This window comes from Dipodomys merriami, unplaced genomic scaffold (genome assembly GCF_024711535.1).
Source record: "Dipodomys merriami isolate MVZ:Mamm:240054 unplaced genomic scaffold, mDipMer1.0.p SCAF_4, whole genome shotgun sequence".
Lineage (NCBI taxonomy): Eukaryota > Metazoa > Chordata > Mammalia > Rodentia > Heteromyidae > Dipodomys > Dipodomys merriami.
Genome location: NW_027205603.1, coordinates 43,091,235 through 43,118,791, shown reverse-complemented (window position 1 = coordinate 43,118,791; position 27,557 = coordinate 43,091,235). Strand labels below are relative to the sequence as shown.

The 27,557-nt window shown below is 39.0% G+C and overlaps 1 protein-coding gene across 1 annotated transcript in view; it reads right to left on the bottom strand.

Moving 5' to 3' along the window:
* Nucleotides 1-25,587, bottom strand: part of Xkr9 (XK related 9) — a 31,974-nt gene extending 6,387 nt beyond the window's left edge. The window contains exons 1-2 of the mRNA XM_069991790.1: nucleotides 25,539-25,587; nucleotides 20,688-21,226 (exon numbers count right to left, since the gene is read on the bottom strand). Coding sequence (XP_069847891.1) covers nucleotides 20,688-20,959 — 272 coding nt within the window. The 5' untranslated portion in view covers nucleotides 20,960-21,226; nucleotides 25,539-25,587. The remainder of the gene's footprint in view (nucleotides 1-20,687; nucleotides 21,227-25,538) is intronic.
* Between the last annotated feature and the right edge of the window lie 1,970 nt (nucleotides 25,588-27,557).

Below are 27,557 nucleotides of genomic sequence, written 5' to 3'. Positions count from 1 at the left end.
TCTTAGTTTAGTGTCTTTAATCCATTTTGAATTGATTTTTATATAGGGTGAGAAACACTAGATAGATTTTCAGTCTTCTATTTATCATTAGCCAGTTTGTTGAGAAGGCTCTTTTCTTAAATGTATGTTTTTGGCATCTTTGTTATAAATAATATGTAGCTGCATGGCCCTACTTCTGGGAATTCTAATCTATCCCATTGGTTTATATGCCTGCTTTTGTGTCAGTATCATGCAGTCTTGATTGCTATGGTTTTGTAGTATAATTTGAGGTTTGGTATCCTGATACTGACAACATTGTTCTTTGGCTATTTAGGAATTTCTGCACTTTCATATGACTTTTTTGACTATTTCTTTCTATTTCTATAATGAATGACACTTGAATTTTGATGGATAGCCCACTGCTTCCTGTAGACTAATCATGTCCACAATATTAATTCTACTAATGTAAGGACATAAGGGACTTTCCTTCTTCTAATGTCTTACTCAATTACTTTCTTTTACTTTCTTTAGTGCTTTTGAGTTGTCATTGTAAAAGTTCTCCATCTCTTCAGTTAGGTTTATTCCTATCTTTTTCTTAGGCTACTATGATAGAATTGTTTTCTTGATTTCTTTCTCAACATGTTCATTACCGGTGCATAGTAAACCAACTGATTGTTTACTTATACTTTGATGAAAATGTTTATCAGGTTTTCTGAAATAGTCCTTGGGATCTTTAAATACAGACTCATATCATCTGCTATGAACTATAGAATCATATCAAAAGGCCTAGAAATTGATCCATTTCTTCTGTATGTTCCAATTGACTGGAATATAATTATTAAATATTTCCTAATAAAACTCCAAATTTCATTGGTATTTGTTGCAATGTCCTCTTTTTCATCTCTATTTTTATTATTTTAGGTCAAATCCTTTTTGCTTTTGGTTAGTTTGGTTAAGTTTATGGCTCTTGCTAATCTTTTCAAAGAACCAAATCTTTGAGGATTCCTTGTATTGTTCCTTAAGTCTCTATTACATTGATTTCTACCCTGATCGTTATTTCTTCCTGTCTACTAACACTGGAAATTTCTTATTCTTGTCTTTCTAAGACCTTGAGGGACAACATTAGATTCTTTGAGATATTTCTTCTATTATAATGTAGGCACTCAGAGCTAATGAATATTCTTAGAATTTCCTTTACTATATGCAGTAAGTTTTGAGTTATTATATTTTCACTTTCATTTAATTCTAAGAATAATTAATATCCTCCTTGATCTTTTCAATAAATCACTGATCATTTAAAAGTGTATATCATAGCCAGGCGCTGGTGGCTCACACCTATAATCCTAGCTACTCAGGAGGCTGAGATCTGAGGATCACGGTTGTTGGAAGCCAGCTAGGGCAAAAAAGTCCATGAGACTTTTTTTTTTTGGGGGGGGGGGTCCAGTCATGGGGCCTGAACTCTGGGCCTAGGCACTGTCCCTCAGCTCTTCAGCTCAAGGCTAGCACTCTACCACTTGAGCCACAGCACCACTTCCGGCTTTTTTTTCTTTTTGCTTACGTGGTGCTAGGGAATCGAACCCAGGGCCTCAGGCATGCAAGGCAAGTACTCTACCACTGAGCCACCTTCCCAGCCCCATCCATGAGACTTTAGTCACAAATTAACCACCAGAAAACCTGAAGTGGTTCTGTGGCTCAAACTGGTAGAGCACTAACCTCAAGCATAAAAGCTCAGGGACAGTGGCCAGGCCCTGAATTCAAGCCCCACCACTGAAAAAAGGGGGAGTAAATAGAAGTGGGGGGGGGTGTTCTGGACTCCTTTTCTTGCATCTGGGTACTACACACACATACATGCATATGTCTAGCTGGTGGGAACCTGTGCATCTTTGGAGAATTACCTTTTTTTTTCTTTGGCTTGTAGCCCCACTGGTAGGTATTCACCTTTCTCTCCCATTTTACTCAGTGTACTGAACGAATTACATTTCCCTAGTGGCTAAAGATGTTGAATTTCTTAAAATATTTTTTGTTGGTCATTGGTTGTGGATAATTTGGCCCATATTTATGAAGTATAGATAATTTGATCCACTTCTCTTTTTTATTTATTTTTGCTTCATACTTGCTAGGCAGGCACTCTTCAGCTTGAACCATGCCTTCAGTACTAATGTGGCTTACTTTTATGAACTATTCTAGTTTTCCACTTACTTCTCACTATTTGTCTCAGTATGTTGCCACTTCTTGGGCTAAAGAAACATAAAGAGAAAGGAGAAAAAACAATCTTTGCTTATCTGGCTGACATCTTTAACTAACAGCCAACCTAATTCAATTTTTTTCCTTTTATTCTATCTTAATTATTCACATATACAAAATGCTTAAAATTAAAAATAGAAAGTACAAAAAGTCTTATGGTAGAAAACTTAGTCCTACTCCCTTAAGCCAAAGATTTGCTTTCACCATGACCACACATCACTGTTACTAGTTTCAAATGGATTTTCTAGAATTTCTTGATGAGTATGTAAGCAATTACAAACATCTTTACACTTAAAAATACATCTTGGAGCTGAGCATGGGGAGCTCATGCCTGTAATTCTAGCTACTCAAGAGGCTGAAATCTGACGATTGCAATTTGAAGCCATAGAAGTCTATGAGACACTCATCTTCAATTAGCTACCCAAAAAGCTGAAAATAGAGCTGGGGATTAAGTGGTAGAGCATTAGCCTGGAGCACAAAAGTTCAGAGACAGCATCCAAGCCCTGAGTCCAAGCCCCATGACCAACAAAAAACAAAACAAAAACAAAAACACCTTGGACATCTTATCTCATAAAACACATTCTGGATATGTATTATTTACATGTGTGCAAGTATAATAAATTTCATGAAAGAGAACTCCTGCATCTAAAAATATACAAAAGTATGCCACATATTTGCAATAGAATCAAACTATCTTCCACAGAGATTGTACCAAACCATACTCTGATCAAAGTCTGAGAGCATCATTTTCCTATGCCATATTATCATTGGGAATTTTGCAAATTTAATAGATGAAGAATAATAACTCAGTACAACTTTGACTGGCGTTTTCATTATGAATAAGGCTAAACATTTTTTATATAACTCAAGACCAATTTATATTTTCTTTTGTATAAGCTATCTTATTTTTTTTCTATTTTCCTTTTGAATGAATGGTTTTCTACATTTTGACTTTCAGTTATTGTTTGCTTGTTTGTTTTCAGTGCTTGTTTGTTTGATTGCAGTGGTAGAGTCAAACCCAGGACCTTGTATGCTAGGCAAGTACACTACCAATGAACCACATCCCAACCTGGAAGTTTCTAAACATTAGAGAATTCTGTCTCTATCCTTTGTCTCCTGTAAGTTACAAATATATTTTCTTGTTAACAGTTTTTCTTTTGGCATCACTTTATTTTTGTTTGGAGAATTCTACTTTTGTTGACTGACATGCACTTAGTTTATATCAGATCTACTTTTTTTTTTTTTTTGGTCATGGGGGCTGAACTCTGGGCCTGGGTGCTGTCCCTCAGTTCTTCAGCTCAAGGCTAGCGCTCTACCACTTGAGCCACAGTGCCACTTCCAGTGTTTTTCTGCTTATGTGGTGCTGAGGAATTGAACCCAGAGCCTCATGCATATGAGGAAAACACTCTACCACTGAGCCACCTTCCCAGCCCCCAGAGCTATTTTTTTATAGGCTCAATATTTTGAAGCCCACTTTTCTGAAATTATGAAGTAATTTTCCTATGCTTTCTCACAATACTTGTATGGGGTTTTATCACATTAATTATTTGATTCCACTGAAATCTTTTTAGTTGTCTATTCTCTTCCCTGACATATAGCCCAAACATGGTATCTTCAATTGTCTAATTTCTAAAATTCTAAATTGTCTAAAGTTTTTTGGGCCTCGGCACTAGCCCTGAGCTCTTCAGCTCAAGGATAGCACTCTTACCATTTGAGCCACAGCACCACTTCCAGTTTTCTGGTGGTTAATTGGAGATAAGAGTTTCATGGTTGTTCCTACTTGGGCTGGCTTTGAACCACAATCCTCAGATCTCAGCCTCCTGAGTAGCTAGGATCACAGGCATGAGTCACCAGCACCTGGCTAAAGTTTTTAAAGTTGACTTAAAAAAAACTTTACTATTACTGCATATAGCAATGCTTGCTTCCTACTCATCCTAGACAATTTCTAAATTCTGTAACCTATCTAGTATACAGAGAAAAACATTTTTCTTGTCTTTGAAGGTTGCATCTGGAGGGATAAAAATGCTGTGCTGGAAATAAAATTATCTCAGGTTATCTTTCCAGATAATCCTGTGGAATGTCATACTATGATTATGGGAACTGAATAAATAAAATACAATATTTTAAAAGCTGCCTCATGTATATCTCTATATTTACATTCTAAACTTTTTCTCCAGATTATGTGTATGGTAGTGCATACTATGCATATTTTATTTCTTTTTCAATTTTTTAAAATTTATTGTATAGGTGATGAACAGGGTGCTTACATTTACATGAGGAAGGTAATGATCACATTTCATTTTAAAGATTGTTACCCACTTCTCATTTTCTTTGCAGAGTTCAAGCCCCAGGACTGGCAAAAGAAAAAATGTAGAATGTGAAATATTTTCTTTCTTTCTAAATGTCTGCCCTGTTTTCCTGACACAGAAAAAGAAAAAAGCCTGCACAGGGATGTTTATTCAAAACTGCCAAAACATGGAAGCAACCAAGATATCCTTACCTAGAAAAATGGATAAACTGTGACATCCAGATAATGAAATGTAGCACTTAAAATGGATTATTGAGCTAGGAAATGATATGGAAGAACTTATTTGCATATTACTAAGTGAAAGGGCCAGTCTGAGATACATTCAGCATTAGTCTAGCCATCTGACACTGACATCCTATGAAAGACAAAATGAGGAAGCAGTAGAAAAATCAATGGCTTCTATGGGTTAGCAAGGATGCAGAAATGCATAGGTAGAGCCACGGGGCTTTTAAAGCATGAAAGTATTCCCTATGACACTATATAAGCACATACTTTATCATATACTTCTCAAAACTCATGGAATGTGCAACACAAAGAGGGAACTCTAATGTAAACTATAAATTTGGGGTGATGTCAATATGTTTATTGTAACAAATGTATCTTTGAGGATTTGTTGTTGGAGGATTTAATTTTTTGAGTTCCAGGTATATTTTAGATTAGATGGCTATAGGACTGTGGGTTCATTTCTGGGTTTTCAATTCTATTCCATTGGTCCTGAGGTCTGTTCTTGTGCCAGTACCAAGCTGGTTTGATTACTATGGCTTTGTAGTAGAGTTTGAAATTTGGTATTGATATTCCTTTCTGCTGAGGATCGCTTTTGCTATTCAGGGTCTTTTATTGTTCCATATGAATTTTTGGATTGCCTCTTCTATTTCCTTGAAGAATGAGGCTGGAATATTGATAGGTATCTCATTGAATTTGTAGATAGCCTTAGAAAGTATTGCCATTTTCACGATGTTGATCCTTCCAATCCAGGAGCATGGGAGGTTTTTCCGCTTTCTAAGTTCTGTTTTGATTTCCTTTTTCAGTTTTTTAAAGTTTTCATCATAGAGGTCCTTCACTTCTTTGGTTAATTCCTAGGTATTTTATTTTTTGTGGGGCTATTACAGATGGAGTTGCTTTCCTGATTTCAGCCATGCTTTTCTCATTGTTGGCATACAGAAAAGCCATTTGTTTTTGAGGGTTAATTTTATACCCTGCTACTTTGCCAAAGTTTTGAATCAGCTTGAGTAATTTGGGAGTGGAGTCTATGGGATTCTTTAAATACAAGATCATATCATCTGCAAAGAGGGAGAGTTTTACTTCATCTTTCCCTAATGCAGAATGCATATAATAAGGAAACCTCATATATTATGTGTGTGGCAAGGGGATTAGGAAGTGTACAATAACTGTTCTTTCTGCTCAATTTTGCTTTAAGACTAAAACTGCTCTAATTTAAAAGGAAGGATTATATGACTTCAGGATATAAAGTAAGAGTAATCAAGATGGTATATTTATTTCCCAGATGTAGGGAGCCGAGGCGAGACTCCGCCCACTCCCTTGCAGTTTTGAGGATTACCACTCCAGACGGTGCTTGGCGGGACGCCTGGGCTGTGCGCGTGCGCGAGCCCGGTAGTGTCCCCAGCCAATCCCATGACACCTGGTGACGGTAAAAGGCAGGCGACCAACAATAGAAAAGACCCGTGTTCGAATTCCCTATATAAGCGGCTGTGTTTCGGGTGCACGCTCTCTCGCGCCCAAGCTCTCCTACAACTAAAAGGCTCTCCAATAAAGCGTGATCTGAGAAGACTCCTGGTGTGGTGGTCGTTTTTCCTCACTGGTCGAGTAGGCGGTCACTACAATTGGTGCCGAGACCCGGGAACAAACCAGGGACGGGACCCGCGCGAGAGGCCGAATTGGAGCCAGAACTCAACACGCGGAGAGGAGACGTCGGTAAATATCCCCCGGTATGCTGTTCACTGTAGATTTAGATATTTATTGGTTGCTTGCATTGCTTCTTCCCTTGTGGCTTGTCTTTTTGATGGTGCGCACTTGCCTCGAGGAGGGAGGGTTTGATTTAATCCAGGAAGGACGCAAAGTACTAACGCAGCATCAGGATAGTCTATCAGAGTCAGCATACAGTAAGGGGGAGGAAAATAGGCCTAAAAGAAAAAGGGAAAAAAGACAAAAAGATCCTAAAGAATTAAAGCAAGAGGGGCTGCAGCCCTCACAAAAGGAGAAGGGTTTTAGGGAGGGGCTCTCGAGGAGACCCCCGTGCCCTTCTTTAAAAGCAAACCGGTTCTCAGCCCTACATGTGGAAGGGCGGGACCAAGAATATAGTAATCTTGTGAGTGACTCAGAGGAAGAAATGTTAGAGGAGGAGGGAGAGCAGCTCGATCCAGCTGATAGTGAAGAGTTAGAAGAGGCTGCGGCGGAGCACGTGGCAGACAGATATGGAGGGTGGCGCCCCCTAGGGGTGGGAGTACCGCAGCAGCCAGGGAGAGGAAACGGAGCTGCCCCTCACCCGTCGGCCCCCCTGCCGTGCCCGCCGGCAGGGAAGAGTCACTTTATAAAAGGCAGCACCTGGTCGCCGTTAGTGGCCGCTTTTCCAGTTTTTGAAAATCCCATTACTAATGAGAGAATTCTTGAGCCGGTTTCCTACTCCCAGTTAAAAGATTTAGTTGAGGCAGTCAGGACTTATGGGGTGACGGCCAATTATACCACTGCCTTGCTTCGAAGGCTAACTATTAATGCTATGATTCTGTGGGAGCAAAAACTGTTCAATATTTTCCTGAATTAGTGGCTAAACAGGCAATTTTGATCTGAGAAAAAAAATAAAAAATAAAAAAAAATAAAAAAAATAAAAAAAATAAAAAAGCAGGCAATTTTGGGTATAAAGTGTTGTTTAATGCACTTTGCAAAAATTCCAGATAAATTAATTATTCCATACACCCGTGAGCAAGTTGAAATTTTAGCAGCCACAATGGATATGTGGGCAATTCTTGTTTGCTCATTTCCAAATGTAATTGATAATCATTATCCTAAGCATCCTCTGCTTGCCATAGTTAACAAAAATTTAGTGTATTTTCCTGTTGTCACTTCAAAGGAGCCCTTGGTTGATGCTCTAACCATCTTTATGGATGGATCAAAATCTGGACAAGGTGCCTTTTTTGTTCAAGGACACAAACAGCCGGTAGTTTTTAATTTTCGGCCGAATGTCCCACAGGCTGTTGAATGTTTAATTGTGCTTGAAGTTTTTAAAAGATTTGATCAACCTTTTAACTTATTTTCTGATTCATTATATGTTGTAAATGCCGTTGCTTCTCTTGAAGTTGCTGCTTCAGTTAAGCAGGCCAGTACAATTTCTAATGTTTTGTTACAGATTCAATCCCTTATCTTAAACAGAAAACATCCTTTTTATATTGGACATATTCGTGCCCACTCCATGTTGCCAGGCCCGATGGCAAAGTGTAATGATTTGGTGGACCAGGCAACTCGGGCTATGGCTCTGGTCGCTGCTGATCCTGTAGAATTGACAAAAGACTTTCATAGATTGTATCATGTACCTGCTAATACCCTTAGGAAAAGATATAATTTGTCCAGGCATGTGGCAAGAGATATTGTTAAAGCCTGTAAATCTTGTGTCACCTTTCTTCATCCTCCCCATGTGGGGGTAAACCCCAGGGGGTTGAGACCAAACGCCCTATGGCAAATGGATGTTACTCATCTGACGGAATTTGGTAAGTTGAAATATTTACATGTGTCTGTGGACACCTTTTCCGGTGTCATTCATGCCACACCTTTGGCAGGAGAAAAGGTGTCTCACGTCAGAATACACTGCTTAGAAGCTTGGGCAGCTTGGGGAAAGCCCCTTAGACTCAAGACGGATAATGGCCCTGCTTATACTTCCCATGGTTTTCACGCCTTTTGCGCACAAATGCAGGTTGCCCACACCACCGGATTGCCCTACAATCCTCAAGGACAAGGTATAGTGGAAAGAGCTAATAGAAGCATAAAAGAAATGCTTCAAAAACAAAAAGGGGGAGTTGCTGAGTCCGCGTCCCCCAGGGAAAGACTTTCTCTTGCGCTCTTTACCCTTAATTTTTTAATTCTAAATGACAACGATCAGTCTGCCGCAGATCGGCATATGACAAGAGACTCCATGGATACTAAAGACATGGTTATGTGGAAGGATGTTATTAATAATAAATGGTATGGACCGGATCCGGTACTAACGAGATCCAGGGGAGCTGTTTGTGTTTTTCCACAGAGTCAAGAAGTACCTCACTGGGTGCCAACGAGACTGACCAGGCCGGTGGAGACTGCAGCAGAACCCCCTCTTGAAGATGCAGCTGATCTTCCTGCTGTTAGCAACAGTGCTAATAGCAATCCCTGTGATAGCTAAACCAATGATGCTGTGGGCTGTTACAATTTACTGACTGGATTGCCTCTGCGGTGTCCTTTTTCAAAGAGCGGGTGGGAGTCAGAATGTTTTTAGCCTGCTGCTTGGGAGGATGCGTGGTCTGCCTATGGTTGGTCTGTCGCCTTCGAGCCCAAACCAGAAGGGACAAGGTTGTTATCTCGCAAGCATTAGCCGCTTTGGAGAGTGGATCCTCACCCCAGATTTGGCTGTTGGCCCTAAGAGGCAGTTAAGCCTTACCATTCTGCATAGCCTTAGCACCCCGAGGGATCAGGGGATCCCATTGCACCGGGACAGGTATGCAATTTGCAATTTGGGACAGGGTGCCAGGCAAGTGCACTGCACTTGAGGGTACCATCTCCTCAAGAAGAGCATGCTGGGTAGCAAGTGGGTTGATGCCCAAGATCCCACCTCTGCAAAAAAGGCATCGGACGGGCCTGGTCATCACTGGGGAAGGCGCCCCTCAGGCGAAGGCCAGTGCAAGGTCCTCTCATTAATGTCTTAGACAGAGGCCCAACCTCTACTCTTACCTGTTGCCATAAAACAAAGAAGGGGGAACTGTAGGGAGCCGAGGCGAGACTCCGCCCACTCCCTTGCAGTTTTGAGGATTACCACTCCAGACAGTGCTTGGCGGGACGCCTGGGCTGTGCGCGTGCGCGAGCCCGGTAGTGTCCCCAGCCAATCCCATGACACCTGGTGACGGTAAAAGGCAGGCGACCAACAATAGAAAAGACCCGTGTTCGAATTCCCTATATAAGCGGCTGTGTTTCGGGTGCACGCTCTCTCGCGCCCAAGCTCTCCTACAACTAAAAGGCTCTCCAATAAAGCGTGATCTGAGAAGATTCCTGGTGTGGTGGTCGTTTTTCCTCACTGGTCGAGTAGGCGGTCACTACACCCAGAGATATGATTGTCTATGTAAAAAGTCATCATAAAGGCAAGCCCTTTATGTTTCTTCTTACCCTTCCAACTGTGCAAGAATCCATGAAATTAAAACTAGTCCAAACCAGACATTAGTGGCTCGCACCTGTGATACTAGCTATACAGGCTGAGATCTGAGGATCACCATTCAAAGACAGCCCAGACAGGCAAGTCTGTGAGATTCTTATCTCCAACTAACTACCAAAAAGCCAGTGGCTCAAGATGTGCTCTAGCCTTGAGCACAAAAACTCAAGGACAGCTCCTAGTTCCTGAGTTCAAGCACTAGAACTAACAACAACAAAAAAAAATGAGTCAGGAGCTCCACAAGTTTGTATTTTATAAGCAATATAACAACTGAGGTCTGTTAGTATTATCCCCACCTTTGGTCCTCAGCTCCACCCAGTCCTGAGCTCCTCCCTGCTCCAGTTCCCTCCATACAGTTGGCCACTCCCTCTCTCCACCCAGACCCACCTGCACACACATCTACCTCACTACCTGCCCCCAGACTCACTTGCCACTTTGGGTAGGGACAGACACCACGTGCTCCCTCTCCTGGGAAATATGGCCCCTCTAATAAACCTTATACTAATCTTTCTCCTGTGCCTGTTTGCCTCTGCATGGTCCCATGGGATGACCGTGAAGTATTACAGATGATGTGCAAAACCCAGCATAGATTCCCCAGTGGATTTGCCTTCCCCTTCCCTCTCCCTACCTCCCCAAACCCCCCCACCCGCCCCACTTCAAACGGGTGTTTGACCAGCTTCCCTGGGACCTAGCCCACAATCCTACATTGCTGTCACTAGAGGACCACCAAGGCAACTTTTTCCTGACCAAGCACTCTACCTCCTACCCATCCAACAGTGGCTGATTCATTCCTACTCCAAGGTAAGTGACCAGTTAGGCTGGAGATCCAGATTTCAGATTTATGTATAGGCTACCAAGTCTTTGTGAGGGCTACAGAGCCCCCCCCCCACCCCCAGAGCAAAATTACTTGGCACCAAGGCTGGATCTCACTTCAAGGGCCTCCTGTGGCCAAGGGACCCAATGATTGAGTGCCAACTGTAATCAGCTGTTGAATTCCCTTTTTAAGGGACCAAACTGCACTGTCAAGGATGCTCAGCAGAAAGTTCTTTGATTCCAAAGGTCATTTACCATGGGAAGGACCCCAAATTTGAAACTCCACTTCTGTGAGTGCTTGGGCAAAACTACCCCCCTCTCTCTCCCTCCCTCTATTTCTCCCTCCCTCCCCCCTTTCTCTCTTCCTTCTTCTCCCCACCCCCTGTCCCCATAAACTCTGCCTACCTATAAAACTACTATTCAGAATATCAGTTGGTATGGGTGGGATGAATATACCTGCTAGCAAGCAAGCCCTGGAATATTGCCCAGCTAAAGTAATTTGGTTAAAAGTTTCTCTTAAATATTGGTCAACCACAAGAATAAGATTGACAAAAATATCTCTTGCCACTACAAATTCAGGAAAATGTAGGCTAGTTTTTATTTTCCATACTTTAAGATCTTTATGCACAAAAAAAATATATATGTAAACTTGTTAAAAGGTTTGAAACCAAAGGTCTCAAAGGATTACTGCATTGTTTTAAAGAGGAACTGTTTTTTTTTGTTAAGCATGGAGATTCTGTTAAATTCTGTGAAATCTTAAGTTCTCTCTAGCATTGACCATGTGGCAAATAGAGAACTTTAACAGGAGCCTTCTTGGCATCATGGTAGCTCAGCTGCTCTTTTGCACCAATTTGATTTTGTGCCAACTTGACTTGATTCTGTGACCCTCTCCCCTGATCTGACCAACCCAGGCACCATTATGGCATGTCACATGTCTCTGTATGTCCTGTCTCCTGTCTACTGAAAAGTTTTGGTATTGTTAGCAAAGTTTTGTTTTATAACTGTAGCAAAGTTTTGTTTTATAACTGACCACATGGTTCCATCATAATTAGACAAATAATACTGCTAAACTTAAAAAAAAAACCTAAACAGCTGATATAAAAATCTAAGCACACCCTATGATTTGTGCACAAACATGTTGATTTGTCTATATGTAAAATATGTAAAATGGTCATAGTTGCAAAGATACCAAGTATTCTGCTTGCTAAAAGATCTTTGTCAATGGAAGCTGTGATTTAATCTGAGTTGCCTTGAAAATTCTGGGATCACATGACTACAAGCCAAATAGAAAAAACAGGCAGGGGGCTGGGAAGGTGTCTCAGTGGCAGAGCACTTACCTTGCATGCATGAGGCCCTGGGTTCGATTCCTCAACACCACATAAGCAAAAAGAAAAAAGCCGGAAGTGGTGCTATGGCTCAAGTGGTAGAGCGTTAGCCTTGAGCTGAAGAGCTAAGGGACAGCACCCAGGCCCAGAGTTCAGGCCCCCACAACCGGTCCCAAAAAAAAACAAAAACAAAAACAAAAACAGACAGTTTTTTAAAGTCTTGGGAAAGGAGTTTTAAAAAAATAGTTTCCCTTGAAAAGTAAATGAAGTTGGTAATTAAGTTGGCTGTGATTTATGTCATTCCTTATGTCCATCTAAGCTAAAGTTAAATGTTGTACATCTGATCATGACCAGTAAAATAAGGCTATGGTTTTATTACTCTGTTTTCTCTCCTGTGCACCGATCAACTCCCTTTAAGATCAAGGGACCAAAGTGATTCAGGATGTAGTTGCTACCATTCATGGGAAAATGCTATGGGAACTAAATAAAGTTGTCACCAGTGGGCACCAGCTTGCAAAAGCAGTGTAAACCAGGTCTTTAACCAGTATGTGTAGAAATTTTGCAGGAAAATAATGGGAGCTGAGACAATCCATACATGCTGGGGGACATTACTGTAGCCTAACCCAGATTCAGGCCTTGCTCCATCACACTTGACCAAAGCCTCCTGATTGAGGGTGAGGATTACTGTGGGGAATGGAATGCAAATCAGATGATGTAAAGGTCTGAGCTGCAGTGTGATTTGTGTTCCCTTCCACCTGTTGGTAATGTTAATCTCCACAAGAACAGACCATAAAGGTATGTGAGCAAAGAATGTGATTTGATTTCTGTGCTATTCTGCAATTGGATGTATTTCTAAAAGGCAAAAACATGCTAAGTCTAGATTCTTGGTACACTGCTAGTGCTTATAATTGCATTTGAGTTCAAAATTCCCTAAAGATAACTCAGACTATAGGAAAAAAATGGCCATTTTAAACCATAGTCCAAGAGGTAATGTTTCAAAAGAGCATTTAAATGTAAATTAAAGTTACTTTGGGAAAAGGGATTAAAAATGGCATCTCCTTTGTAAAAATTTGGGAAGTAGAGTGGCTGGCTTTCCAGACAAAAAATTTTTTAAAGTAAATTGTTTCAAAGTGGAAAAAGATAAATTAGGATTATCAAAATGATTGTTTAATTGCTATTTCAGTTCGCCATTGTAAGTTTTTGGTAACAGCTTCCAGCAGGCCCACAGAGAGGGACAGAGGAGTCTTACAAGTTTGTCAGATGTAACTGTGGCCCTTAATAAGTTCCAGGTAAGACCATGCTTATAAAACTACTTCCAATGACCACCTTCATTGTTTTTTTTTTTTTTTGGGGGGGGGTCCAGTCATGGGGCCTGAACTCTGGGCCTGGGCGCTGTCCCTCAGCTCTTCAGCTCAAGGCTAGCACTCTACCACTTGAGCCATAGCACCACTTCCGTCTTTTTTCTTTTTGCTTATGTGGTGGTGAGGAATCAAACCCAGAGCCTCAGGCATGCAAGGCAAGCGCTCTACCACTAAGCCAACTTCCCAGCCCCACCTTCATTGTTTTTAACTGGAGTAAAATGGTCTTTTGTAAAGACTCTTTGGTCTGAGACCTAAGGTTCAAAGCCAGCCGAGGCAGAGAAAGGTCCCTATGAGACTGTCATCTCTGATCAGCCAGCAGAATGCTGAAAAGTGGAGCTGCTTTGGGGTTCAAAGTGGTAGAGTGCAAGCCTAGAGCTAGGGAGCTGAATTACAGCACTCAAACCCTAAGCTCAAGTCCAGCGACCAATCAACGAAAATGCCAAAGGTGCATTTATCCCAGCATGGAAAAAGACACTCCTGGGACCCTGGCAATGATGGAGTGTCAAAAGGCAGTTACAAGCCACTGCTTGAATGTCAGAGATGGTGTCAGATCACAGAGTCACTTGTGCTTGATCCTTCAAAAATTGATCAGAGCCAGAAGGTCATGGGAAAGTAAATTGTAAGCATGCCTTTCTAATGCCCATGTCTGTCTACTTCATAACTTGGCAAGGACTTGCCAGTCATCTGTGATAGTGGGTAGTAAAAAGCAAAGGTTGTAAAAATGTGGGGAATCCCACACTTTAAATCCCAAACCCCCTGTATCTGCTCAAAGCCCTAATTGGCAATGGCTTTTAGGCTGTCACCAGCCACAAAAATTCATCTGTTAAGGAAAGAAAGTTTGTGGACCTGAAATTATGTCCCTACTGAGATCTGACTAAAGGCATTGTTAAGGTCAGCTTTCCTCAGTCACCCAGAAACATGCTTTTGCAAACCAATGTGCTAAACAGGCTACACTCCTGTAGCCCAAGCAAAGTTCTTTACATTTATTAAAGGTTAAATGTTGTACATAAGCCATTTTAAACTGCCAGAGGCTGCCCAGAGGCAGCCTAGAGTGGTACCTAGAGTGCCAATTAGTTGCAGTTTGAAAACATCTACTCAGTTTAATTATTATGAAATTCTGAAAAGTAATTGTTAGTCAATTGTTAACAGGTTATAGGTAACCTCTGTCTCCACTGATCTCCTTGTTGCTTTAATTGGAAATAAAAAGGGCTTTTGTGACAAAGACTCCTTTCACTACAGTGCAAAGCAAGCCCAGGCACAAAGAATAACTCTAAAACTTCATTTCCTGACTAACCAGCAAAGAGCCAGGTGGGAGGCATGGCTTGAGAGATTCTCACCTCTAAGTAACCAGCCGAAGGCTGAAAGTGGCATTGTGAGTCTTAAGTGGTACAGCACTAGCCTCGAGCAGAAGTACTCAGGGACAGTGCCCAGGCCTTGAGTTTATACCTTTTGAAAGCCAACTGGGACAAGCTATCCCAGCAATGAGCACTGAGACCCCCTGGACAAGTTCAGTCCTGACAACAGAAAACTGTGGAGAGGAGTAAGAGGAAATAGCATTCTAAATGGATTCACTTTACACTTGCCCTTTCAAAATTAATCAGAGCTGAGAGATCAAGAGAAATAGTTGCTTGCCCACTTAATATCCATACCTGTCTACCTTCTAACTGGACAGAAAGTTACAGTCTTGCCTTTGTTGCTTACTATTCGTATTTATAGTAGCCTCTGACTGATTACTCACAACCAGTCCACTATGCTCTCCCCTACCCAGTTGCCAAAAACCCTAGACATCCTCTTCCTGTCCCCAGTCCAGTTATTCCTCCTTCCTTGTAATGGGCCACAACTGGGCTTATGCTCCAAATGGAACTTTTCTGTCCATGGTCAGTGTGTGTCCTCCTATGTCGTTCACACAAACTATACTTAACACCTTGCCTGCTTTTTGCCTGACCTTTCCAAAAGTTTTTTTTTTTTTTTCATTTGTGAGGCCTAAACTCTGGGCCTGAGCTTTGTCCCTCAGCTCTTCAGCTCAAGGATAGTGCTCTACCACTTAAGCACAGTGGTACTTTCGGCTTTTTCTACTTATGTGTTGCTGAGGAATCAAACCCAGGGCCTCATGCATGCAAGACAAGCACTCTACCATTGAGCCATCTTCCTAGCCCCACCAAAAGTTTCTTTTAACAGGATAACAGCCCCCCAACCAGGACACCACCTGGGAACAAGTCAAGGTCCTCCTGTTACTACAGGCAACCAGAGATTTCACTTACACTATCCTGCCTTGCCCAGTTCAGACTTGGACCCTAAAGACCACAGCTCCAGGGCTCCTCAACATTCTCAGGCCAGCAAGAAGTAGCCAAAGTAACCCATGACACCCATTGGCTCTGGTACCTTGAAAATCTCTGCTACCTCCCCATTAGGTTACTGTTATCTTAAAGTAGGAAAAGTCTTACTCCTCTGCCAGGGTGTGAAGAGCCAGATGCCATGCTATGTCTCCAATCTGAGACAGAAAAGGCAATCTCAGGTCTTTGCTAGCCTCTTCTGGGAATCAGTCTCTCCTTAGCTTGTTCTACTCTTGGGCTGCTAACAGCAATTTTTGCCTTTTACTAACTGTGCCTTGCATTTTAGATAACTATTGTCATTGAAAAGATGAGGATCTTTACCAACCAAACTATCAAGCAAATGCTTCTGGGATGGTATCTGACCAAGCAACAAATCAGGGACCCCTGACTATTTTGCCCCTTTACAGCAGGAAGTAGCTTTAGAAGAAATGATCTCCATCCATACCCCTGTGCTGGGACCCCTAGCTAACATTTTTATAAAACAACAAAGCTGGGAATGTTAGTATTATCCCCACCTCTGGTCCTCAGCCTTATCAGTCCTGAGCTCCTCCCTGCCCTAGAGTTCCTGCCATACAGCTGGCCTCTCTCGACCCAGCCCCACGTGCACACACACATACCTCAATACCTGTCCCCAGACTCACTTGCCACTTTGGATAGGGACAGACACCATGTGCTCCTTTTCCTGGGAAATATGACCCCTATGATAAACCTTAAAATAATCTCTCTCCTGTGCCTGCTTGCCTCTGCTTTTACAAGGACAACCAAAGGAAGCTAAGCCTTTGAAGCACAAATTAGGAATTCCTTCAACCAGTTCTGTAAGTGGAGCTGAAATAGTCCTGATGCTCTAAGTCCTATAGGGCTCAGCTTGCTCTCTTTGCACTTTCAAGGAAGCACAACTCACACCAAAGAAGCAAAAACATCAAAAAAAAAAAAAAGGGGTTCTCCATGCTGCTGATCACATATATGGCATATAACATGTGAGCACCGTTATATATTACAGACTGTGATAGACAATTTGCTCCAGGAAAGTTAGAATGAACTTGTGACTTTAAATGAGCATCATTATTCCACAATACTGTGAATTTCCGGAAATTAAGTAATCACTTAATCACAATCAAAAAAAAAAAAAAAAGAACCTCGGGGAAGGGAGGGAGGGAGGGGATGGTAGGGGGAAAACAATGGAGGGGGTAACAATGTTCAAGAGGAAGTGTACTCCTTACCTCACTCATGTAACTGTAACCCTCTGTATAGTATCTTTACAATAAAAATAAATAAATAAATAAATAAAAGCTTTGGGAAAAAAAATGGGCTCTCCTGCCAGTGGAAATGTGGGTAGTTGTGTGTTTAGCAAGTTGAAGCTCTTAAAAAGTAAAGATTAGTGGCTCACTCCTGTAAACCTACTCAGAAGGCTGAGATATGAAGATCATGGTTCAAAAACAGCCCTTGGCAGGGAAGTCTGTGAGACTCTCCAATTAACTACCAAAAGATGGAAGTGGAGCTGTGGCTAAAGGGGTACAGTGCTAGCCTTGAACAAAAAAATAGCTCAGGGACAACCCACAGCCCTGAGTTCAAGCCCAAGGAATAGCGCGCGCGCACACACACACACACACACACTCACAGAGAGATAAATAAATAATACGCTTAAGAATAAGCAATTCCATTGATGTATACTGGAAACAAATGATGTGTGATTAGACAACACCATTTTGGTTGTTTCCATTCTGTTGCTGTCACTACAACTAAAACTCTTTCTTGAAGGGAGGACAAAGGTTTAAGTCAGCACTGATTTATGATTGTGCCAAAGCACTCAGTGCATCACTGTTGTTTTCTTAAGCTGTTGTTAACACTTCATTTTAGAAAAAATTAAGTTGCTAAATGTCCTTAGCAAAGTCATAGGACTAAAATAAATCCATATAAAAATGAACTTAATTCTCTATACCAGAAAAAAACAGAAATTTAAATTAAAAATAAATTCCACTTATATTTATATGAAACATTTAGGGATAATTAAAACAAACTATGTATACAAATTATCTATACTACTATGTATAGAACTAGAAATCACTAAATGAAAAGAGAAAATATTACGAATTATAAGAATAAATACCACTAAGGTTTCATGTAGAACTAAGCATGTTAATGTATTTAAATTTTTAAATGAGCAGCAATGAGACTGAAATCTAACTCTTCCAAAATAATACAAACCAAAAGACAAGAGAATACAATACACAGAAGGAAAATAACTACTCATCTAGTAATAAAATTTTCAAACAACAAAAAATGAACAGATGTCACCAACAGAAACTCAATATAGATGAAATTTTTAAAGACAAACTTCAGAAAGGCAGAAGAAAAAAGGATTCTAGGGAAGCTCTGAAATTCAAGAAAGAATAAATGCAAACAAAAATTAACTGTATAAAAAGAATACTGCAGTAATAATATCACCTAATAAGGAGTTAAAGTAGAAATTAAAACACTACCAACTTCATTATGTAAATTGGGGACATGGTTGCGACGTGGCACATGGTAAGTGTTTTGAGGTCTTAATTATCAATGTTGAACAGTAAAGATTTTGTTTTCCTTTACATACAGAATAATTTTAAATTGCTCACTTAGTATATCTGAAGCAGAAGAATGCTCCTGTAAAACCCAGAGAAACTAAAAATGAGCTGATAATTCTATATATGCTTGTTGCCTGAAGGTATTTGCTGATTCTTTCACTCAGGACAAAAGTATCGGAATTTGGCCTTTTCAAAGGGCTATTGTTAGTAAACAGAGAAACTAGCTTTAGTTTTAGAGATTTTGCCTAACTGTATGATGTCAATCTCAATTTTTTCCCCTAAGACATTTGCTTAATGTTGAAACTACATGATGGCAGTTAAAAGCTAAGTGGAGAGTTTTTGAAAGCAAGGTAAAGGTGCTAGCAAGCTTATAAAAACAAAGAAATAAAGGCTACTGTTCAGGATCTATGAAGTAAGGAGGCTTTCCACCTGGAGGCTGACCTTTACTATAAATACTTAGCAGAGAAAAAGAAAACAACATTGTCCACTGCCTCTATGCTTTCTATACACAATGTCTGACATTCTATCAAAAATTACTAAGATAAAAAAGTTACTAAAATTATTCTGAGACACTAAAAACCAAACTTCATCTTTCATTTATAATACAATTAATAATTATCTTAAATGTATCAGTTGAAATACTAGTGAAATAGTTCTGTTAATGTGACATTTTTCACTGACAGAATGGCAAATAAACTCTTATTTACTATATTTATAAACTCACTGCATGAATAATTCTTATCCTTCACATATTACAATTACATACTTTTCATTAACAAAATACTCAGTAAATCTTACTATAAATCTATTTAGTTATCAGCACATCTACTCTGTTTTTTTTTTTCCTTCTCATTGAGATGTATAGTTCCAAAAGTGACTTCCAGTATTAGTAACTGAGGTTTCTATTCTGCTTCTGGAAAACCTACAAACATCTTTCTTTCTACACATTTTGTTTCTCTTACCAAAGTAAAACATGTATTAAATTAAAAGTCTATTAATGAATCTGGAAAATTCTGACAGTACAGAAATGGCTCATAAATACCAGCAGTGAAAAGCAAGTAACCTTTGTTCTACTTTGCAAATACAAGACCTTTGCACATTCAACTACCCACATACAGACAGATAGTTTCCATTTGGATTAAAGAATAATAACGCCAGTGATCAAAAGAATAACCTTAATACTATAATTTTTTAAAGACAATGAAAAACAATGTGAACACTATGAAGTTCTACATTAATGTAATGTCATTATTAAGTACTATAATCAAAGCTTAGAATTTTTTAAGTATCAAGTAATGCCTATAACTTTGCTACTTTTAACAGGATACAATAAAAAATTATTCTCTATGTTAGTGTCTAAGATAACCCAAATTCAAAATCTAACTATAAAAATAGTATATTATCCTCTTTTATAAATGTCTTTGATATTTCTCTTTATTTTTAAGGTGTATATTGTTTTTAACAGAATAAGATCCCAAAGTAATAATCAAAATGTCATTAATTGGTTATATGGAGAATTATGGAATTTCAGGCCTAGTAAGAGTCCATTGTAGCTATAAAATAAGGTTTTTCTTTGGGGGTTTATTTTGTCTTTTTGTGCCAGTCTTGTGGCTTGAATTCGGAGTCTGGGCTCTAATTCTGCATTTGTTTGCTCAAGGCTAGCTCTCCACTGATTAAGCCAAAGATCCACTTCTGGCTTTTTGGTGATTAATTGGAGATAAGAGTTTTATGGACTTTCCTGCCTGGGCTGACTTTGAACTGCAATCCTCAGATCTCAGCCGCGTGAGTAGCTATTTTCACAGATGTGAGCCACTGGTCCCCAGCTTAAAGTAGGGTTTTAACAACATAATTCTTATAATTTCTTTGAGTTGTATATGACCCTGTACGTATCTAACTACATGACCACATTGATTATAGCATGATTATAGCAAAAATTTCATGTAAATCAATGATTATAAGAAAAGTAAGTACTCTGTAAAAGTTGCAAGTGTTGGGTTACATTTACACTATCTGGCTTAAAATATACATAGAAGATAAAATTGAGTACAATATCAGAAACAATAACTTAATTAGCTAAGTTAAAATAGTCTACTAAGTTAGATATGGTGGTACACACCTGTAGTCCTAGCACTTGGGAAGGAAGCTAAGGCAGGAGGACTCCAAGTTCAAAGCCAGCCTGGGAGATTATGAGTTTGGAAAAATATCCCAGTACAGTAATTACTCATAAGTACCAATAATGAAAAGCAAATCATTTGTGCTACTTGCCAATAGGGAACCATGGCATAATTGACTATTCATACAAAAAGTTAGTTTCTGTTCACAAAAAGTCACAGTAATATAAGTGGTCAAAATGTATTCTCACCTTCTAAAAACTCCTCCTTGCAGGCAATGGAGTAGAAGAAAACAATCTTGACTTTCTTGGTCTGCTGTTTTTAAATCATCCTTAAACCAAGTATAACTAAAACACTGGACCACAAGAGTTCCAAAAAGCATGAAGCTTAATATTAAAACACCAGAAACATATTGTCCTTCATGGAAAAACCTAACAGATGCACAGATGTCCACAATTAAATCAGTTATATAGATTATAATGCCAAGAACTGACATCATAAAATTGCATTTTGTGTATTTCATTATGAATGACTATAGACCTTGGCTTCCTGGCTATCTCCTTTCTTTCTATAAAAAATGTTTTTAAATGCTGGAATAAGTACCAGTGCACCTTTTGGTACAGCACTAGATTCTAATTTTGATCCCTAAATCAGTTTAGAAATTGAATTTTATGAAACTGGAATACTAAAACCAAAAGTTAACTTTTCTAAATCTCTAATCCAGTGCCAATGCTGTAAGGCCTTACTCAATCTTCTGTTCCTCAATTATCTTCATTACAGATGAAAATACCTAAGATGAAACAAAAACAATAAATCTCTAAAACTTGTAAGTTTAAATGTTTATACTTGAGTTTTAAAGTATAAAGATTTATTTACACTAAAGAATTAGATTATACTTATGTAAAAATTACCAGTTTATAAATGGTTAATTATATATAATTATAAATTATAAGTTAAGTAATATTTAAGTATGCATTTAATAAAACCTCTATTTTTTCCTAAATATATTATCATACATATAGTTATTACATTGGGAAAAGTAAGTCTCATAAATATATTTGTAGCTAGGAAATAAATTATGATACATCATAATAAAGGGTATAGCATGTGTCCTTTAAAAAGGATGAAGTAGCTTTTAACTGACCTCGGGTCTCTAAGATATATGAAGTGAACACAGTGAGTACTGGAAAGATAAAAACAGCATTTCTAACTTCATAAAGAGTTTCAATGACTAGAGGAAATGTATATACAACTAATGACCATTAACATTTATTGAGCACTTTGAATCTGGCACTGGCAAATGTATAAAATGCCCTCATTTAACCAAATTTAGGATATAAATATTATTATTGTGAACCGTATTATCCAAACATGTGCTGAGTGTAATCTGTAGACAAGATTTGTCTGACAAGTATTTGTTTCTGTCAACATTTCACCAAGAAAAAAATTTCTGTCAGCTACTAAAAATTAAAAGATCTGCTATTCTACACTACCATTTCTTCATAAACAATGACAGCTACCTATTTCCTTGAAACATAGAAATAATAATGGAGTTATTGTGAAGATAAAGAGTTCTTAATCTTGTATGAATACAGTATGTATGGTTTGTGATCTGACTTTACTTTATATAATATTAAATGAAAAAGCACTAGGATATGATCTCAAAGCTTTGAAATCACAAAGGAAATATGACTAGAGAATTTTTTAAGGCAAAAGACCTATACTCTCTAAAAAGGAACCTGATGCACCATAATTATAAACTGACATGCTGAATTGAAACCCCTTTGTATGCCCACTTGAAGTTTTGTTTTGTTTTGTTTTGGGGGGGGGGGTCTGGTCGTGGGGCCTGAACTCTGGGCCTGGGTGCTGTCCCTCAGCTCTTCAGCTCAAGGCTAGCGCGCTACCACTTGAGCCACAGCACCACTTCCAGCTTTTTTCTTTTTGCTTATGTGGTGCTGAGGAATGGAACCCAGGGCCTCGGGCATGCAAGGCAAGCGCTCTGCCACTGAGCCACCTTCCCAGCCCCTTGAAGATTTTTTTAAACAAAAACAATTAATTTTTAGCTGTGTTTATGGCAGAATGGACTTACAACATGGAATTCACCATTTTTTCTTCATCTTTTTTTTTTCTAACATGATAAAGAGTATACCATTTCCCCTCAAAATTTATATTTTGAAACCCTGACTCCAAAATATTACTATATTTAAATGTAAAGCTCATTAATAGGAACTAATCAATAATATATGAGGTCTGGCACAATAATTTAATTAGACTGGTCTCTTTCTAAGAAGAATACCTTGGCATGTAGCTCAATAGAAGGGAACTTACCCAGCAGGGGTTTAATCTTCAGCACAGAAACAGACAGAAAAAAAGAGGGAAGGAGGGCATGAGCAAGGGAGGAAGGAAGGAAGGAAGGAAGGAAGGAAGGAAGGAGGGAGAAAGGAGGAAGGAGAAAGAAAGAAAGAAAGAAAGAAAGAAAGAAAGAAAGAAAGAAAGAAAGAAAGAAAGAAAGAAAGAAAGAAAGAAAGGAAGGAAGGAAGGAAGGAAGGAAGGAAGAAAGAAAAAGAAAAGAAAGAAAAAGAAAAGAAAGAAAGAAAGAAAAGAAAGAAAGAAAGAAATTAGTAATATATCATTTTAGTTAGGACTTTTAGAATTTCCCATGTGCCCTTTCCAACTAAGTCAAGGAACAATAAGCTCTGCCTTTGTGGAACTTATTTGCTAGTATACATAATTAACAATAATAATACTGAATGAATAAATTGAAACATTATATCAGATGATCAAAAGTGTCATGGGAAAAACTGCATCATAAGAAGAACCAGAGTGGAAGGAGAGATGTGTATATCTTGGGCTGCAATTCTAATTAGTTGGTCAGAGCAGAATTCGCTAAGAAGCCAGGTGGATAGATTCCAAATAAAAAAATTTCCAAGTAGAGGAACAGACGGATTTCAAATCGAATGTAGAAAAAACAAATTTCCTCCAAAAACAAAAGTTCCATAAAATATTGGCAGATTCCTTAACATAGTTCTATTGGTTATATTTAATGTGTATCCAGATCCTGTTCAGTTATTATTAAAAATGCAACTTAGAGTTGGGAGGGATGTGTGAGAATATTGAAGGAGGTGACATTGATCAAGACACATTGTATTTATAAACTTCTTTTGTTGAATGACAACTCTTTTGTACAACTAACTACTAAAGCTAATAAAACAAATTTTAATGTAATTTATAGCTAAGTAGTCATGCCCATTATAATCCTAGCTACTCAAGATGCTGAGATTGGAAGATAATGGTTCAAAGATGGCCCGGGCAGGGACTGTGAAGGTAGCACAGTGGTAGAGTGCTTGCCTTGCATGCATGAGGCCCTGGGTTCAATTCCTTAGTACTATACAAGCAGGAAAAAAGCTAGAAGTGGCACTGTGGCTCAAGTGGTAGAGCCGTAGCCTTGAGCTGAAGAGCTGAGGGACAGAGCCCAGGCCCAGAGTTCACTCATTACAACTGACAAAAAAAAAAAAAAAAAAGATGGCCCAGGCAGAATGGCCCTTGAGATTCCATCTCCAAAATAACCAGCAAGAAGCTGGAGTAGAGGCATGATTCAAGTGGTAAAATGCCAGCTATGAATAAAATAAGCCAAGAGAGAGTACAAGGCACCAAGTTAAGCTTTGCTAGTGAGGAAAAATTCATATACAGAAAAATAGAAAGTAGTAATAAAAGGTATCATTACAGAATGTTAACTATAAGTTATACATTATTGCATTTAATGCACACTCACAAGTCCCTATGGAAAGGGTATTACTGGCTCCATTTTACAGAGTAGAAAACTGAAAACAGAGATACTGAATATTTATTGTTTATATGAGTAAGACCTGCTTGTTTTAATAAATAAATAAAATCTCCTTGTTTCCAGTATAAAACCACACAATATAATACATAATCTACAAAGGAATGACAGAAAATACTAATATGACACTTTGAATATGACACCTGTGTAGAAGTCTACAGATTAGAGGAAGACTAAAACTATATTATGATTTTCTGTAGAAAAAAGAAGAAAAAACATGATTAGAATTTCAAAGAAAGAAATGCTAGATATTTCTTTTTTCTTTTTTTTTCTTTTTGTCCGTCGTAGGGCTTGAACTCTGGGCCTGGCCCTGTTCCTCAGCTCTTCAGCTAAAAGCGAGCACTCTGCTGCTTGAGCCACAGCGCCACTTCCAGTTTTTGAGTGGAGATAAGAGTCTCAAGCATGGACTTTCCTGCCCAGGCTGGCTTTGAACCGAGATCCTCAGATCTCATCCTCCTGAATAGCTAGGATTACAGGCATGAGCCACCAGCATCCAACTTGAAATGCTAGATATTTCTAAGCAAAATTTAACTCATTTTCTAGACTCTTTTCAGCAAAACTGTATAATCTGAAAAGTTCAAGAAAGTAAAACTTGACTAAAATGTGAACTCAACTTTTACATAAAATTATTTTGAACATAAATAACTTAAAGTTATTGACTACAATTCCTAAGCCGTTTCTGTATGTGCATTTCTTAATCGCTTTACTCATAAAGAGGATTTCCTTTGCCTAAAATGAGTAAATAAAACAGCAATGTGTGACAAGTTTTACAATATGGGAAGAATTATTTCCACAAAACAGAATTTATATTATTGGTAGACAATTAGACTCTATAGCTTAATCTCATATAATAATGTTTATATACCTAATTCAGTCAGACAGAGCATAATTCTACCAGGAAGGAACCTACATAAAAAGCTAAATATAGCAGCTCTTTCAATAGCCACAGTTTCATAACTTGTATTAAGGTTAACATTTCTATCTCTACAGGTGATCACCATTCCAAAACCACATTAAGATAAATAATGCCACCTACAAAAATTGGCTATTAGGAGATTCCTTGTACTTACTGATTTCATAGGACAGTTTCAGTCTATTTTCATTCAGAGGTCAACCCACTTATACGACTACCTGGCTGCCAGCCAAAATATATATAGCCTTTGCCCTTGTACATAATGTCTCTGACATAGAGCTGATATCTGATGAAATAAAACCTGAGCAACTCACCATCAGATTCAACTCGTATGAAATATAGACTTACTTGTCAATCCAAAAAGTCTTCTTTTATTCAAAGTCCCTTCTGGAAAATCTTCATTTTGTGAATTCTTTATTTCTTCTTCATTGAAGACAAATATAATCAAAGAGCATATAGTCCAGTAGGATCGAATACTAAAATGAAACTGAACTCACCTGTTACTCACAAGTCGTATTTCTAATCTAGTGATAAGAGTCTATATCATCATGACCTGTTTATAATTACCTCATTGGAGAAAGAATTACCATGGTTTCTCTCATAACTGAATAGATCCCAAGCTTACTCAACTGTATTAAATACTTGATATAAGCAACTTGCAAAAACTAAAAGGTTAATTTTGGCTCTCAGTGTTAAGAGTTCCCAGTCCATTCTGTAGTGGGCCCACTGCTTTAGGTCTCTGGCATAGGTCTCATGACAGCAGCAAACAGCAAAGCAAAACTGCTCACCCCACATCAGGAAGCAAAGAGAAGAAGAAGACCAGGAACCCATGATCTCCTTCAAATAACCTGAAAACTTCCCACCAAATCCTGTTGAAGGTTTCACTACATCCCATTATCACTATAGAATGAGTATAAGCCTTGAACATATAGGCTTCTGGGGAACATTCCAGATCCAAACTATAGAAATTTCCACAATAAACAGTGTATTTCCTCTTCAAGTTTATTTATTATCTAGAATAGCCACTGCCTACCTGACAAAATTCTTAGTAATCCTTTAAGAATAAGCTAAAAACCCACACTTTTTCCTTGCATTCCTTCCCATCATTTTAGTTGTATTTTACTACTAGAATTGACCCACATATACTTATAATAGGGTCATATGTCTCCATAGTTACGACCCTCTAGAAAGAAGAAAACTATCTTATTCATTTTACCATCTCTTAATATGTCTACTATAACACTTTGCACATTGTAGTAGATAATAAAGAACAGGGAATGTGACTGAACAAAATGCAAAATCTTTATTCTTATCCTATAACATCCTTAGTAGCTTCATGACAGTACTGTTTGTTGGAAATGGGGTCTAACTTTTGCCCCTCTTGGCCAAGAACCAACCTTCCCTATCTCTGCCTTCTGGGTAACTATAATAGCGGGCTTGTGCAATTATGCCAGGCCTTGAATATTTTTTCAGTAACTCATAGCACAAATTTTTAAATGGGAAGAAGTAATTAATTCTGGAGTAGTTAATACTTGGACAATTAAGAAAAGACTCTGTACAAAGAAAAACAAATCCTTCACAAACCCAGCCTATTTCCCTGCATAGGTGGGTAGCACAGAGAAGGAGGGCCATCTTTTTTCTCCTCGCAGAACAAGCGCTGAAGAAAGGTAGGAGGGATTGAAGTAAGTAGGACAGGTCTGGCCAGCGCCATATTGGCCACATGGTGGATGGTAGAGTCTGGCATCTTGTCTTCATGCTGGGGGAAGGAACCCCCCCCCATCACCTGCCTCCCAGGTTGGGCATGCTCAGACCCCTGGAGGGGGCGGGGGGCAGGCACTTGGCTGATAGGTTACTGAATCTGTCATCTAGTGACTGGGACTGGGAATTTCCTGAGGATCTGTGCCCTGCGTCAACCTATTTAAGCCTAGACCAGCCTAGCAGCTGGACTCCATGCCAAGTGTGTGTCTCAGCAATCGTGTCCTGTGTCCTGGCTCATCTCCAGTCATCATGGAGTCCCAGTTCAGCTCTCCACTTGGAGCTGAATTGGCTTCTTGGTATTGTTCTTGTTCTTTCTTTCCTCTTTAGCATGTTTCCTAGCTGGGTTATGTGTATTTGCATGCTGCAGGCCTTTGTAACAACTGGCGGCCAGAGCCTGTTAACTATATAATAAAGACTCCAGTATTCTATATTTTACAATGTGGCTTCTGGAATGATTTACCTTACAACAGGATGAGGCTCCAATTGAAGCAAATCTACCACATGCCACTTCTTTGATCAAACAGAGATAAATAGGACATATCTCCTAGGGCTGAGGGTGAAAAGGGGATGCTTCTAAAATGCAGCACTGCAAGACCGCTGGTTAAGATC